Here is a 13,037-nt window from a genome sequence, read left to right as displayed (position 1 = left end):
TCCAAGTAAGGAAAGGTTCTCAAATTCACAGCTATACATACCAAAGGACGGAGGTCTGGATGTGAAAGGATGTAGCCATTGTTGGTGTTCAGAAAGGCATATCCATGGACACCCAGCTGAAGAAAGAGGGGTTAGAATAATTAGTACTTTAGCTAGAAACACTGCTGTATAATGGGTGCCACTGGTAACTTGGCACACCAATATTCAGAAATATTTTCCTTTTAAAGGTATTGACCAGCAGAAAATAGGGTGCATCCCAAACCATTTACCTCCTGATCTCTGGCCACTCCATCTGAGCAGGCTGACTGTGCTTGGATGCACTAAAGGATGGGCAGGTACTTGATTTGTGTACATATTCAGAAGAAGATGGCCTCCTAGAGTCTGATTGTCCTTGTGGACAATTACTACCCAGAGGCAAAATAAGCTCTCCACAGCAGGCCCAGCAGTGCTGCATATAAAATGGGCATCGATGGGGAATGTCATAAATAGTACAGAAACAGTGGTGACAGGTCTGTATACCCATCACTACATATGCACAACAGTGAATGAACAAGTGAGTATGAATCTCACAGATGGCTTCCCTGGAAACCCAGTTGGCCTTCAGAGGATCTCTGCGTTATGTTTCAGTGCTGGCAAGACCAGACCTAGCCTAGGCCAATTGTACAAGCCTGTAGTCTTAAAATGCTTTTTAAGGAATAGCATAATCTAACAAGAGCAGACGTTAGCTGACCTGATCTGCAAGAGATTTCCAAGAGAGCAATTACTCAGATCAAGCCCATATATAATAGAAATTCCAGCTAAACCCTGAGCTGCTAAAAACCTGCTGATAGCCTGTGCTTGCCAAAACAAGAGCTGTCTCAAGGAAAACAAGAATGGCTAAGGTTTCTATCTTCAAAAAAATATTGCAACTTAATATTCCTATAGAGACAGTCCTGAAGGAGGTGGGGAGGTAAGTAATTTACAATCTGTCTGTGCCTTTTTGGAGGGAATTAATTCTGTATTTCACACATTCCAGATCAAAACTTTGGACTCTCTTTATGCAAAACAGTTTTTTGCAAAGCCCACTGAGCTGAGGTCAGCATGGCAAGACGAAACCAAGACATTTGATCAGGACTACAACAAGCTTCCTTGTTAGCCTATTAAAGCTGAAATTTCCCAGCCCAGTAAGCGCAATCATAAATGTACGAGGTCTCAAGGTCTGTAACTCTGGAACTGGTCCTTTGTAACCCATATGCCAGGGGATTCAAGTTGATGATCCTAGGTTAACAAACTGGTCTGGAGTTGGAAGAGCTTCTGGGAAGTCATGACCTGCCTCTGATATAAAGAAATCCTTCAAATAATTTTCCCTCCTTCCCTTGCACTGCTTGGAGGAAAGAACAGTGTCCCTTCTTGGCCTAGAAGAAAGATTATTGTGACACATGGCCTTCAAGTGATGTGGAGGGAGGAAGATGAAAAGGTATTAGTCTTATAGAGAAAATGAAAGTATAAAAATTGAAGCTCCTATACAAGGTTCCCCCAGACCCAGACCAGCTAGCTTTTGCATGCTGAGTGCATGCACCCCTATACTCATAGTTCCTGGGTCGCCCAAAGGATCATTTTCTACAGCTTCATGTGAATGGTCTGCCCTGCATCCATGTCTGGAAGCACCACACAAATTCATAGCTTCTGACAGCGCTTTCAGTCCTGTGAGTCTTCAGCAATCAGATTTTGGACAACTGCCTAACTGGTAGTAGTCATCTGACAGTTACTTAAGAGAAATTGAAAACTTGAAATGATGGCTCAAATTGCCTGATTTCATGGTGATCCTCAGATGTGCTTGCTGTCTCCTGGTATGCAGACTGATTGAAGAAAAGGTCACTGCACAGAATTTACTGCAGAAACCAAACTAAACAGTGCACCTCTGGGGGAGTTCCCTATGGATGAACATATTTTTTTAGATATATTGAACATAGAGCTAATGGAAAGTTGGACTAAATTCTGGAGAGCAAATAATCTATCTAGGTACAGCACAAGCGAGTGAGAGCCAACTTCCTGTACACTGTCCTGCCAAGAAATCTTCATGCTGCTCTGGAGAAAGGACCCTCCAGGCATGACAGAAAAGTTGGCTCTCTGTAGTCCATTCAGTCCTCAGTTTTTCTGCTAAGAATATTGACAGCGAAACTATGGGGGTTTTTTGCAAGCTGGCATGACAGCTTTTGTCCACTAGGAACTGAATATAGAAATTTCATTCTTCTGAGATAGGCTGTCAAATCTGTATCATCTCTGATGGGTCTCAGTTGGTGACCATCAAGATGCAAAGGCTCCATGACCTGTTGCCAAGCTACAGGATCATCCACTCTTTGTGTTTCTGAAGCAGTCTAAGAGCTTCCAGTGGTGAATGATTTCTCATGTGCTATATAGAAACCACACATCACGACATCCAACATCTCTTGCTTTATGCTCATAGTTCTTTCTACAGGCAGAGGAATGATTTTTCAGTAGTGCCCATGGAAGAATAACTAGTGACTTTGCTGTGCAGAATAACAAATTGCATTATCTCAGTCTTACCTTATACCGTGGAGCAAGTTTTAACAACTCCCTCAGTGGTACATCGGAGCCCACCACACCCAGAAGAATGCCATGAGATCGCTTAGAAACAAAGGAGAATCCATTTTCAGAAGCAAAACTTTGGTAGCTCTCTACCCGAATACACATTATTGCCTTCCTACTAGTCTCTCAGATGTTCTCTCTAGGCTTGTATGAATATATTCATTCAAAACCAACTAACATACCTCAAAAAGTCTCAAGGAGTTGCTCCAGTGTTCATGGAGAAGCACATTTCTACCCAATACTAGTCAGCATTTCTATGATTCAGAAGTCACATAAAATCATGACAAGTTTTGAGGGCAAACCCTTGCATTCAGTATGCGTAAATAATAGTAAGGGCAAGGCAGTCATGCAGAACAGCAACTAAACCAAATGTCAAATACAAAATTGTTAACCTAGGAAAAAGGAATGCAGGAAACCCCCATGAAATGGGCAACTGGTTGTTTAATAGGCATCTGGGGAGCTTGATGGAAAAATGACACACAGGCTCCCACTGCAGTGCTGTGCTAATATGGGTTAAGGCCAAACTCAGATGGAGAAAGCAGACAATGTTTGTAGGACTTGGATGAAGAGTTTATCCCTCATACAGCAATGGTACCATCCACCATTTTAAAAGGATGCTGAGAAACTAGAAATTGTACAGAAGAGAGTGTCTAAAGGGTTTCAAAACACAAAGGAAACGCCCTTATGAGACACCTAAATTATTCAACCTTTTTATCTTATCAAAAGATAGGCAGGTTTGACTTTATTGCAGTGTAGAAGATGCTTCCCAAGAGAAGATACCAAAAGGTACAGGCTTTCTAATCTAGCAGAGAAATCCATTACGACAGGAAAGTGAGGTCAGACAAATTGAAAGTGGAATTTAGACACTAGTTTTTAACAGAGAGTGAGAAACTGCAATGGAGAGCTCAGAGCTGGATGCTTTTCTTCAATGACACTTTTGCCAAACACAGGTTATCGGGCTCACGAAGGACTGTCTATATGAAATGTAAAGGTCTGCGGTAAAATTCACAGACCAGACAAGGTAATAATCTCTTCCACCCTGAAGCTTTATTGGTCTGCAAATTAGGCTAGGTTTGAAAATGGAAGGGATAAAACAGGGAGAAGTGTCATATTTAAGGGGTATTTTGAAGAAATAGCATTCAGAGGAAATGACAGACTATCATTTTGTCAGATAAATTATCAGCCGCACGTCCTGCCAGAGGTCTGCGGCAGTCCCTAATGGCCAGCTCTTCTTTCAGAGACCCATTGGCTTTAAAACCCCGCAAAGGTCTGCTGCATCCTTTCACCTCAGCTGGCTGGAAGGGGAGTGAAGCCCACGTTACACTCACCGTCTCGTTCTTTTTGCTGAAGACTGGCATAGCCACTGTTGTCATGAGCAACAGACTTTGAGCCTGAGATGCAAAGAGCTGCCACAGAACAATGAGCCGTGTGTTAGCACATACAATACTGCAGATAACCCGAATGAAAGGCACTGGAATTCCCAAGGACCCAGATGTTGATTACAATTAGCTACCTCCTTGCCTCCCACACCCCTCTAAAACCAGATGGCAGCACTTTTCAATATCTGTATCCGAGAAGATCGTGGGATGGATGTTTGGATGGGATGAAAGCCAGGGAAATGTGTTGAAGCAGGAGAAAATAAAGAGCTCTTTTAATGAAGAGACAGGAACCTGTAGAAGTGGTGGCACAATTTATACCCACTACACATTGGGAGTGTAGACATGAGCACTTATGCAACAAGTATAAAAACCACCAACACAAGGAGCACAGAATAGAGAAAAGCAACACAAATATGAGCAAAATCACAAACAAGATATCATTTATATTGCAAACACATGAATATCACAAATGAGAAACACCACAGGCAAATATTTAAAAGGCACAAATACACTCAGAGCCTGCTTATATATACTTGTTACTCAAGCATCTAAGCTTAGGAAAAACAGAGACAAAATTATGATCCAAACAGATACAACATGGTGAGCTGTCTTTATGGGGGATACAGGACATGCACGTGTAATGGGGTAACAGTTACTCCTAGTACTGCAGAAGACAGATGCTCTAAAAACACACACAAAAGGAGGTAAAACAGGTGAGACACATGCAAAGGAGTCTCCCAAACGTGCCTAGGTATTGAAAGGACCTAATCCCTCAATGCATTCCCCTTCCATCTCTCATTTGGTCAAGTAAGTAGCAAAGCAAGAAATGACCTCCTCTCTGTATTACTGTACACACTAGGAGCCATAAAGAAGACAGTCAATAATCTATGCAGTTATTTGAAGGAGATTTGAGCCTGGTATCTTGAATTGCTGGTCTGCATGATTCCACGTGGAAACTTCCCATTCACAGCAACACTCACACCAACACACAGCAAGTAAACTTCTCTGGCACTTACCGGACATATGGAAAAAGAAATCTGGTCAACTAAGCTACAGCACAACACAGACACCCCTACCTACTCTGAACCAACAGCACAGCACAGCTCTCCAGTACATCCAGCATTTCTTCTCCTCTTCTTGCTAGTGTAAGAGGGTGCCTTCAATGCTGCAGCCCCCACACCCCCCTAGATGTACAGGTCAGCTGTGGCTGTGAGCGCTGTCACTGACACACCAACTGGCACAAGGGAAACGGCACGCTCACAAAACACAGGGGCACAGTTACCTCCTCAGACTGTGGCAGCTAGTGAGAGGCATGGATGAACAGATGAATGAATACGTGAATGGAGGAAGGAATCAAAAGTGGAAGAGGTTGGGACGGAGGAAGAGAATGACAAGCTAAGCCAAGAGACAAAAAAGAGATACAGCAAAAAAAGTGCAGCAAACAAATACTCGTGGCTGCCTTGGGAAGTGTGACACCGTGCATCAGTGTCAGAGGTGTCATGCCTGCTAATAGAATAAACATCCTGGGTAGTTAGTAGCATTTCTGGAGGTTTTGCTTAATGCACTTAAGTACCATGTCCCCAGCTCTCACTTAGCACAGCTCCTGCAGCAAAAGACATCCCCATGTCACCCTCACAGAGCTAGTGTGCCATGGCTGCAGCCTCAATGGTCAGCCACAGCACAGAGGTGGGGGACAGTCCCTTACTACAAGAGTCTCCTGAACATAACATCTATGCACCATGATGGTGCAAGCCTGGCTGCCTTGGAGGTATTTCTCGGGGTTTGTGTGGTCTTGACTCTGAGCACAGTATTGAGCACTGTCACATGTGACCTGAACTTCCACATTTCCTGCTACAAAGCTAAGCTCAGTACCCCTAGTTTTACTCCAACTCAGAGAGTTCAGGTTTCTCACCATGGATCTTAAACTCAAAAACTGTAGGTTCTCCCCAGGGCTGTGGCAGACACCCTAAAACTGCTGCTGGCCAGATCTGAGCCAATAACTTCCGTCCCACAGTGGGATTGTATAGGGAAACACTCTCAGTGTTTCTAGAAGATTTTCCCTCTCAGATAGTATAAACAGTCCTGAGACCTCAGGTTTGTTTCTGGAAGAGGGAAATCTGACTTCTGGTAAGCTCTAGCTGTCTCAATTATGCAGATGCTTCTCTGGGGTGAAGAACCCAGTGTAGGAAAAAAACTTTATCTCCCTGAAAGCACAGAGACCCCCAAGAGAGCAAGTGTAACTTTTTTCTTTCAGCAATGTATGAAGCGATGGAGACTGAGATTGAGGAATGTCTTCTATTTGGGGAAGTGCAGGGGGAGGTTCCTTCAGTGTTCTACTCCTTTGTCCTTGCCTTCACTCCTTGGAATCTCAAAGCTGCCTTGGCAGCACAACACAGTATTAGCACCTGCTCGTGGTTGTCTTGCTAGCTCTAGGAACGAGAGAGTGAGTCTGCTTCCCAAACTGAGATCTGTGTCTACGAGTGGCAAGCAGGATGCAGTTAGCTACTGGGCTGGAAGAAATAAATCTCTGTGACCTGTATCCTAAACTGTAAATAATTTTTCCTGTGAATAATCCTTTAGAAGGTAACCTGCTTTCACAGAAGCACTGCTTAAGTCATGCTGTGCCTGTGTGATTAGTCCTGGGCTCCTGGGTCACTGCAGATTCAGACCTGAGTCTACATACACATCTCAACTCCAGGAGTAAGCAGAAAATAAATATTGTCGGTCTCAGCAGAGTCAGAAAGCAGTAATTTCTATCAATCAACCAACTCCTGGTTTTACATAAGTTTCAGCACTTTATTTAGATTCTGATACACATAAGATATTTAGATGGGAAGCTGGGACAAGTTATATACCTAACTTACTAGCTGGGTGTCTAGCACCTTTGCCAGTTTGGCCTACAGGCCCTACTGTTTGCTGACTAAAGACTTGTGCTTTAAGTCCTTACCGCACTGTCCATGTAGGCTTCAGTCCAAATAATGTCATGGTCATGGTTGATGACCATGGGGCGGCTGAGCACATGCAGGTACTCCATCACATTCTCCTGGACATCCGCCAGCGTGGAGATCTGAGTGTAGTAGCCTTCATGGAGAAACAGAGATGTGAGTCGCTCTGCTAACAAGTCTTCAGATTTTTAAATAAGTGCCCATGTGAAGCTACAAAACTAGATGCCAAAGACTGTATCTACCCAGATGGTTTATCTGCTCTTTACAAAAAGTGTCTTGTCATGCCTTGTATCCACAAGCTTCTGCAGACACATGTTTCTGTGGAAATCTAGAGTTTCAAAGCACTGGCTCTGTTCTTCTCAAAATACTAGACCAACGCTCAAGACCAGAGTCTTGATATAACCAGAATCATGTCAAGCAGATGTAAAAGGTTGTTTTGGGTCTTAGGCAAAACTGTCCACTAATCAAGGCTGCCTTTGGTCCTGAAGGCTCAACATATACAAAAAAAAGTATTCCACCCTGCCCAATTTTATATTAAACCTAAACTCCCAATTGTCTTTCAGAATTTTTCCAGCACTCTACTCTCCAGTCTGCCAAGCTTTACACCTAAGGATGCTGACTACTTCCATCTACCCACTGGAAGCAGAACATAAAAATACAAGTTACCTATTTCCAGAGCTTTGTCCCTGCGATGGACCCATAACAGTCTAACTCTACAACAAGGAGTACAGGGGAAGAATGTTTTCAAGTTATCAAAAGGTCCTCTAAACCAGCTGCTTAACTGGTTAGAAATGCTAATGCAGTGTAATGTCACGAGGACTCTTGTCCTGCTTCTCACCACATGGAACCGATTGGTTGTTCTTGGTATAGGATAGAGTATGTCAGAGAGATGGAAAACTTTTGTTATCACTAGGAAAACTATGCCCTGTGAAAGGTCTCATGATCTTTGCGGTGTGGAAACAGATTTAGTATGCTTGAAAACAAGGACTACAAGAGCTATACAACGTGTTGAAACAGAAGAACCAAAATCAGTGAGCCTTCTGCAGAGCTCAAGTCTGGTAAGTGAGAATTCAAGTGAAAAGAGCATATTTTTGTTCTCTGGTTATTCAGGAGAATCCATTCTCACATTTTATGGTGAACCAACAGCACCGTGAATTCCCTGTCAATAATCTTATGGCTGAAAATGCAATCTGAAATCCAGGTTTTTATTTTCTCTAACAAAACCTAAAAATGTTACATGTGATTCATAGTGCTAATAGATGAATGTCTGAGCCTTGAACATCCCCAGCTCACAGACATTCTGCAGGCCAGCAACTCTTGTCTGTCAATTATTTTCAGTAGAAAATATACCCACGCATTTCATAGTCTGCCAGAGCCACTGCTCAGACAAGAAAAGAGTTGATATACCCAGCTAGTCAGCCCCCAGCTTCACCCATCCCTTCCTTTTCCTGCTTAAGCAGGATACTGATGTAGCAAGCATTGCTGACTGTCTTCAGGCACACTGAGGCCAAGTCATGCCCAAACAGGGAAGACTTCCCCCTGGCATTCCATTACTCTTGCAGACTCTGATAGGACTTAACTGGAATTTTTAACTGGCCCCAAATGCATAGGTGGTGTAGAGGTGACTCACCTATCCTGAATGAATTTTCCCATTCATACCATTTCATACCAGCTAGAGGTTTGGGGGCGGGATTAACAAGCTATTCTGGTACCTGAGTGAAACCACTGGCACACACAGAATTTGGCAAGGATATAGGGGTTAACCTGCAGACCTTGTAAAAAATGCTGTAAAATCTTTAAAGAAGAGGTGTTTGTTTTACACCTCAGCCAAAAGATGTCAGGCTTTCTGACAGAGTTTTGGACAGATTGTCAAAGCCAGCAACTAGGGCACAATAAGCACGGGGACTTAGGTGGACAACAGCCACCATAAATCTCAGTCATAGTGTCCCTTGGCACTGTGACAGGAAAATGTGGTAGCTCAGCACGGAGGACTTGTGTTAGTTAGACACAGGCACACTTCATGTGGACAAGTAGGGTCTGCGTTTTCCTTAGGCTGTCTTCCAACCAAGGGCTCCCAGGCCCCAGCTGTAGTGGGTAAGCCTTAGAGGGGTCCGGGGACCTGTGGCTGCAGTCCACATGTGACATGCATGATGGGGGTTGGGGAAACATTCCCATACAGCACCTTTGTTGTTGCAAGCGATCCATTTCACGTTGGGGGCAAAAGTGACCTCCCGTCCAATGAGGTAAGTGAAAACCCGGACCTGGGAACAAGAACGGAAAGATAGAAGAATTAGGCTGTAATGTTCTGCCAAATCCAAATGGTCGAGGTTCGGCATCCTGTTATACACTGGTGTGAATGCCTGTTTGTGGTGCATAGCAGTAGCTCTGCCTTCACACAGAGACAGGAGCCTCTCACTCCATTTATTTTGCATTTTGTGGGCTGGAACTTAATTTCCAGTTACAATAAGCCCTGAAAGCCCAGTAGCACTTGGGATCATCTGAATAACAAGGCAGAAGTGCAAATTCTATTTGATTTTATGATACCAGCTCTGCCAGGCACTCAGCAACCACAGGTAGAGAGGTTTATAGCTCACAGGAATCCTTTACCCAGGGGAACAGCTGGCTGCATGAATCGTTTAGAGAAAGCTTCACCATTTCTCTTGTGTTTGACCAACAACAAAAGAGCCAATCCTGAAATAAACTGCTTTAACAGCCCCATGCTTTGGTCTCTCAGTAGGCTGCTTCTCTCCCTTTGTGCATTTCTGCTAGCTGGGCTGAGGTAAATAAATAAATCAGGAGGGTTTAGGATGAGCCATGGTCTATTCCACTTTCACAGTCTGCTCTGCTAGTGCAAGCCTGTAATCACAGACCTCAAAGTTAATAGGGCTGGAAGGCAGCTAGAGAGGTTGTCTGGGCCACTGCCCTGCCCACCATAAGAACTGGTAAACCTTCCCCAAACAGGACCAATTATAAACAGCCCTGGATAGAATTAAAATTATTTACAAAAGGTGCTTTTTTTTTTTTTTAAGTTTTAAAATACTCAGCTCAGCAGTCTTTATCATCTTATCAGGAGAATGTTTTGATTGCCCACACCTTTAGAAAACAAAGTGCATGAAAAAAATATCTTCGTTGACCTACAGATATTTATTTGTGATCCTACCACCTCTAAAATCACCACAACAGGCTCCTGCCTGACTGCTTTGTTTTGTGTTTACAGCCAGATGCACACGGGTACTGGAGGATGTGAATGCTCAGCTCTGCCCAGTATCCTGGCTCACGCTCTTCTACTCCCACCATAGCAGGATAGCACCTTTCCTCACCCTTTCTATTTATCACTTCCCAGACAAACCTTCCGATCTGGCCAGTTGTATTTTTCAAACACAGCTTCGTAATCCTCTACTGCTCCATCTGTGATCAGCATGATAGCTTGGTTACACAAGCATCCTTGACCAGCATCTCTGAACTACAAACAGAGAGGAAGAGAATTAGTTATCTCAGCACACACCATTTCTGTGTAGTCGCAGCTTATTTATTCATGGTGGGCCAGATCCTGACTTCCTCTTGCAAACCTCGCACTGTGCTCAGAAAGAGCTCCGCTTAAATTAGGACTGTGTTTGTATGCTGCATGTAATTTTTTTATTTATGCAGCCCTTTCTAGCACATGTAGACACAGGAGACTTTACAGAAGTAAAATAATAAGGAGAAATTAAGTGCTATGGAGGAAGGGTGTGATTCCCTGCTGCCTCACATCTTGCACAGTCACATTCGTTTATGCAAAACAGCTATAGACTGACCATAAACACTGCAATTCTGATTTGACAGCAATAACTGTCACTTTTTATGGCAGAAAATGTGAGAGGAGGGGGAAATCAGACTCATTATTTCAGGGTAAATCCATCAATCTGCCAAAAAATAGCAGAAAAAGGCAGGAGCGCATGAAAAAAGGCTACTGACATCGGAGCTGAAATAGGTTATGAATGTGCCAGACAGAAAGGCCATACACTGTAATGATGGATAACCCGTTATCTGTGCATAAGTGATATTTAAGGTAGAGTGGAAGTACGCTGGGATACAAAGCATTGATGTGCTCCCAAGGACACATGGAGAGGTGTTGAACATGCGTGATCTTATGGGCAAGCCAGACCCTGCCTGTTCAGCCAGGAAGACCAGGCTTCAAATGCCTCTTATCTAGTGCTTCTGCATGCAGAGCCATTTGCCTCTCATGCCCTCAGGTACACCATCTCTAGAGAACCAAGTGCCTTATGCAGCACCAACACAGGTGTTGAATTAGCAGTCACCAGAGGAGGTGGCAGAGAACATCAAGACACAAAAATGAGCAGCTACTTTGCTGCAGCTCCTAGCTCAGGGTCAGTATGCACTTCTTGCACAAGCATCTTGCGGCTTGTATGCTCTGAGCAAGAAAAAGTCTAATCAACAAAGAAGGATACAGAAACTGATGCAGAATAAAAAAATATGGAAAGAGGAAGATATGGCAACTCTGAGCAAGAGAGTAATGAGAGGCAATGGCATGAGATGGAGAACACACAGGAGACTGAAGGACAACTAAGGTTATATCAAACACAGCAGCAATTTTAAACTGGAGAGGATAGTTATATCTTATGAGTAAAAAGGTATCCAAGTGGCAAGACTAATTGCACAAAATGAAAGCAAGCACTGGATGGGAGAATGAGAGCACAGCGTGTGAACTGGGACTTTTTAGATGTTTTAGGGTTCAATTCACAAGTCCCTTCTGTTTTGGTAATGCTATGTTAGGACAGAAGGCAAATGTCTTTACCAACACAGATGATACTGTGGTTCCACTGCAGATTAACATCATGACCATTGATGCCTGGAAGCCAACTCCAAGTCCAGATTTCCCCAGTCATTTCACCAGTCCTACAATTACCTCTGTGATTGCCCCTTATTATGAAATTACCAGGTTCAGTCCTAATATCACCATAATGTCTCCTTCCACCATCATTAATGTTATCAGTCCTGCCTCCTTCAACATCACGATTAATATCACTGAAGTACCTGTTACTCTACTGCAGTAAGCATGAATTCAACAGCTTCTGAATGACCACATGTATGAACCCATCTCTCCCTGTTTTGTGATCATCCCATTACTTGTATCGCTGACCAGAATCAGTACAGATGAGAGAAAAGGGTGGTGTAACAGAGTCATTTGTAACTAGCTGTTCTCAGGAAAGACATCCATGTGAATTATTGAATCAGGATGAGGTTTCTGGGTGTGCTCCTCCTCTTTCATATCACCAGAGCAGCACATTCAGAGGGGGGACAGACTGTACCTCTGCTGCTGTGGTCATGCCAACCCAGCAGTGGGGATCTCCCATGTCCTTCTCTACAGAGTCCCCAAGGTCTGACATTTCCAGTGGTCCAGAAAGCTTCTACACCTTGTACCATGGAAAAAAAACCATCAGCACCAGCTACAGGGTAATTGGAGCTCCAGGAGGGGTCAGAGCACACGTGCTCCTTGCTCAGCAAGAAGACTCAGGGCAAAGGCTGAGGGTGCACAATAGGAACAAGCACAGGATGCTCTTCAGAGCAAATGAAAGGGGAAAAGCAATTGACAGCCACATGGGATTCTGCTGCAGACCATCAGGTAGGAAAAAGACAAGGAGTCTCAAGGGAGCTATTCCTAGGAGAGAGATCAACTGTGTGCAGATTAGGAGAGAGAACAGCTAGTGTGAGCATCCATTAGGGAGGCATAGGGTTACGATAGTGCGGGAGATGCTATCAGAATGAGGTTCAGATCACAGATACATGAACCTTGTAGTTATGAAAGCAGCTTATTCTAGACCGTTGCAATCTAAAACATGTTTTGTTTACACGATTATTAAATTAATACTTAATTAAGGTCACCCACCATTTCATCAAACTACTTAAGACATCTCTTCATGTAGCTTACTTCAGACTTCATAATACTGAGATACTGAGAAATTAGATGCTGTATCAGAACCAGCAATCTCCTAATTACAGGAGTAGATGATATTTTCAACAGGGAAAATGATATCATCAGTGTCATAGAAATAGAGATTAAAAAGACAGATTTAGAAAACAAATGAACAAGAGGTAATCCCTGATTTTTAGGTCCTTTTGTGGC

At 43.5% G+C, this 13,037-nt stretch overlaps 1 protein-coding gene across 10 annotated transcripts in view; it reads right to left on the bottom strand.

The window, feature by feature from the left end:
* CACNA2D4 (calcium voltage-gated channel auxiliary subunit alpha2delta 4) overlaps positions 1-13,037 on the bottom strand; it is a 132,814-nt gene that overhangs the window by 90,185 nt on the left and 29,592 nt on the right. For 5 of the 10 annotated variants that reach the window (XM_074826122.1, XM_074826116.1, XM_074826118.1 and 2 more), the window contains 7 exons: positions 10,263-10,376; positions 9,096-9,174; positions 6,916-7,049; positions 5,251-5,268; positions 3,918-3,995; positions 2,548-2,628; positions 42-116 (listed from right to left, as the gene is read on the bottom strand). In XM_074826122.1, the coding sequence (XP_074682223.1) occupies positions 42-116; positions 2,548-2,628; positions 3,918-3,995; positions 5,251-5,268; positions 6,916-7,049; positions 9,096-9,174; positions 10,263-10,376 (579 nt within the window). The remainder of the gene's footprint in view (positions 1-41; positions 117-2,547; positions 2,629-3,917; positions 3,996-5,250; positions 5,269-6,915; positions 7,050-9,095; positions 9,175-10,262; positions 10,377-13,037) is intronic. The other 5 variants (XM_074826126.1, XM_074826117.1, XM_074826121.1 and 2 more) reach the window with 2 other exon arrangements.

Source organism: Strix aluco, chromosome 5 (assembly GCF_031877795.1).
Source record: "Strix aluco isolate bStrAlu1 chromosome 5, bStrAlu1.hap1, whole genome shotgun sequence".
NCBI classification, from domain to species: Eukaryota; Metazoa; Chordata; class Aves; order Strigiformes; family Strigidae; genus Strix; species Strix aluco.
The sequence above is the reverse complement of the archived record's forward strand: the minus strand, read 5'-3'. Positions and strand labels throughout refer to the sequence as shown.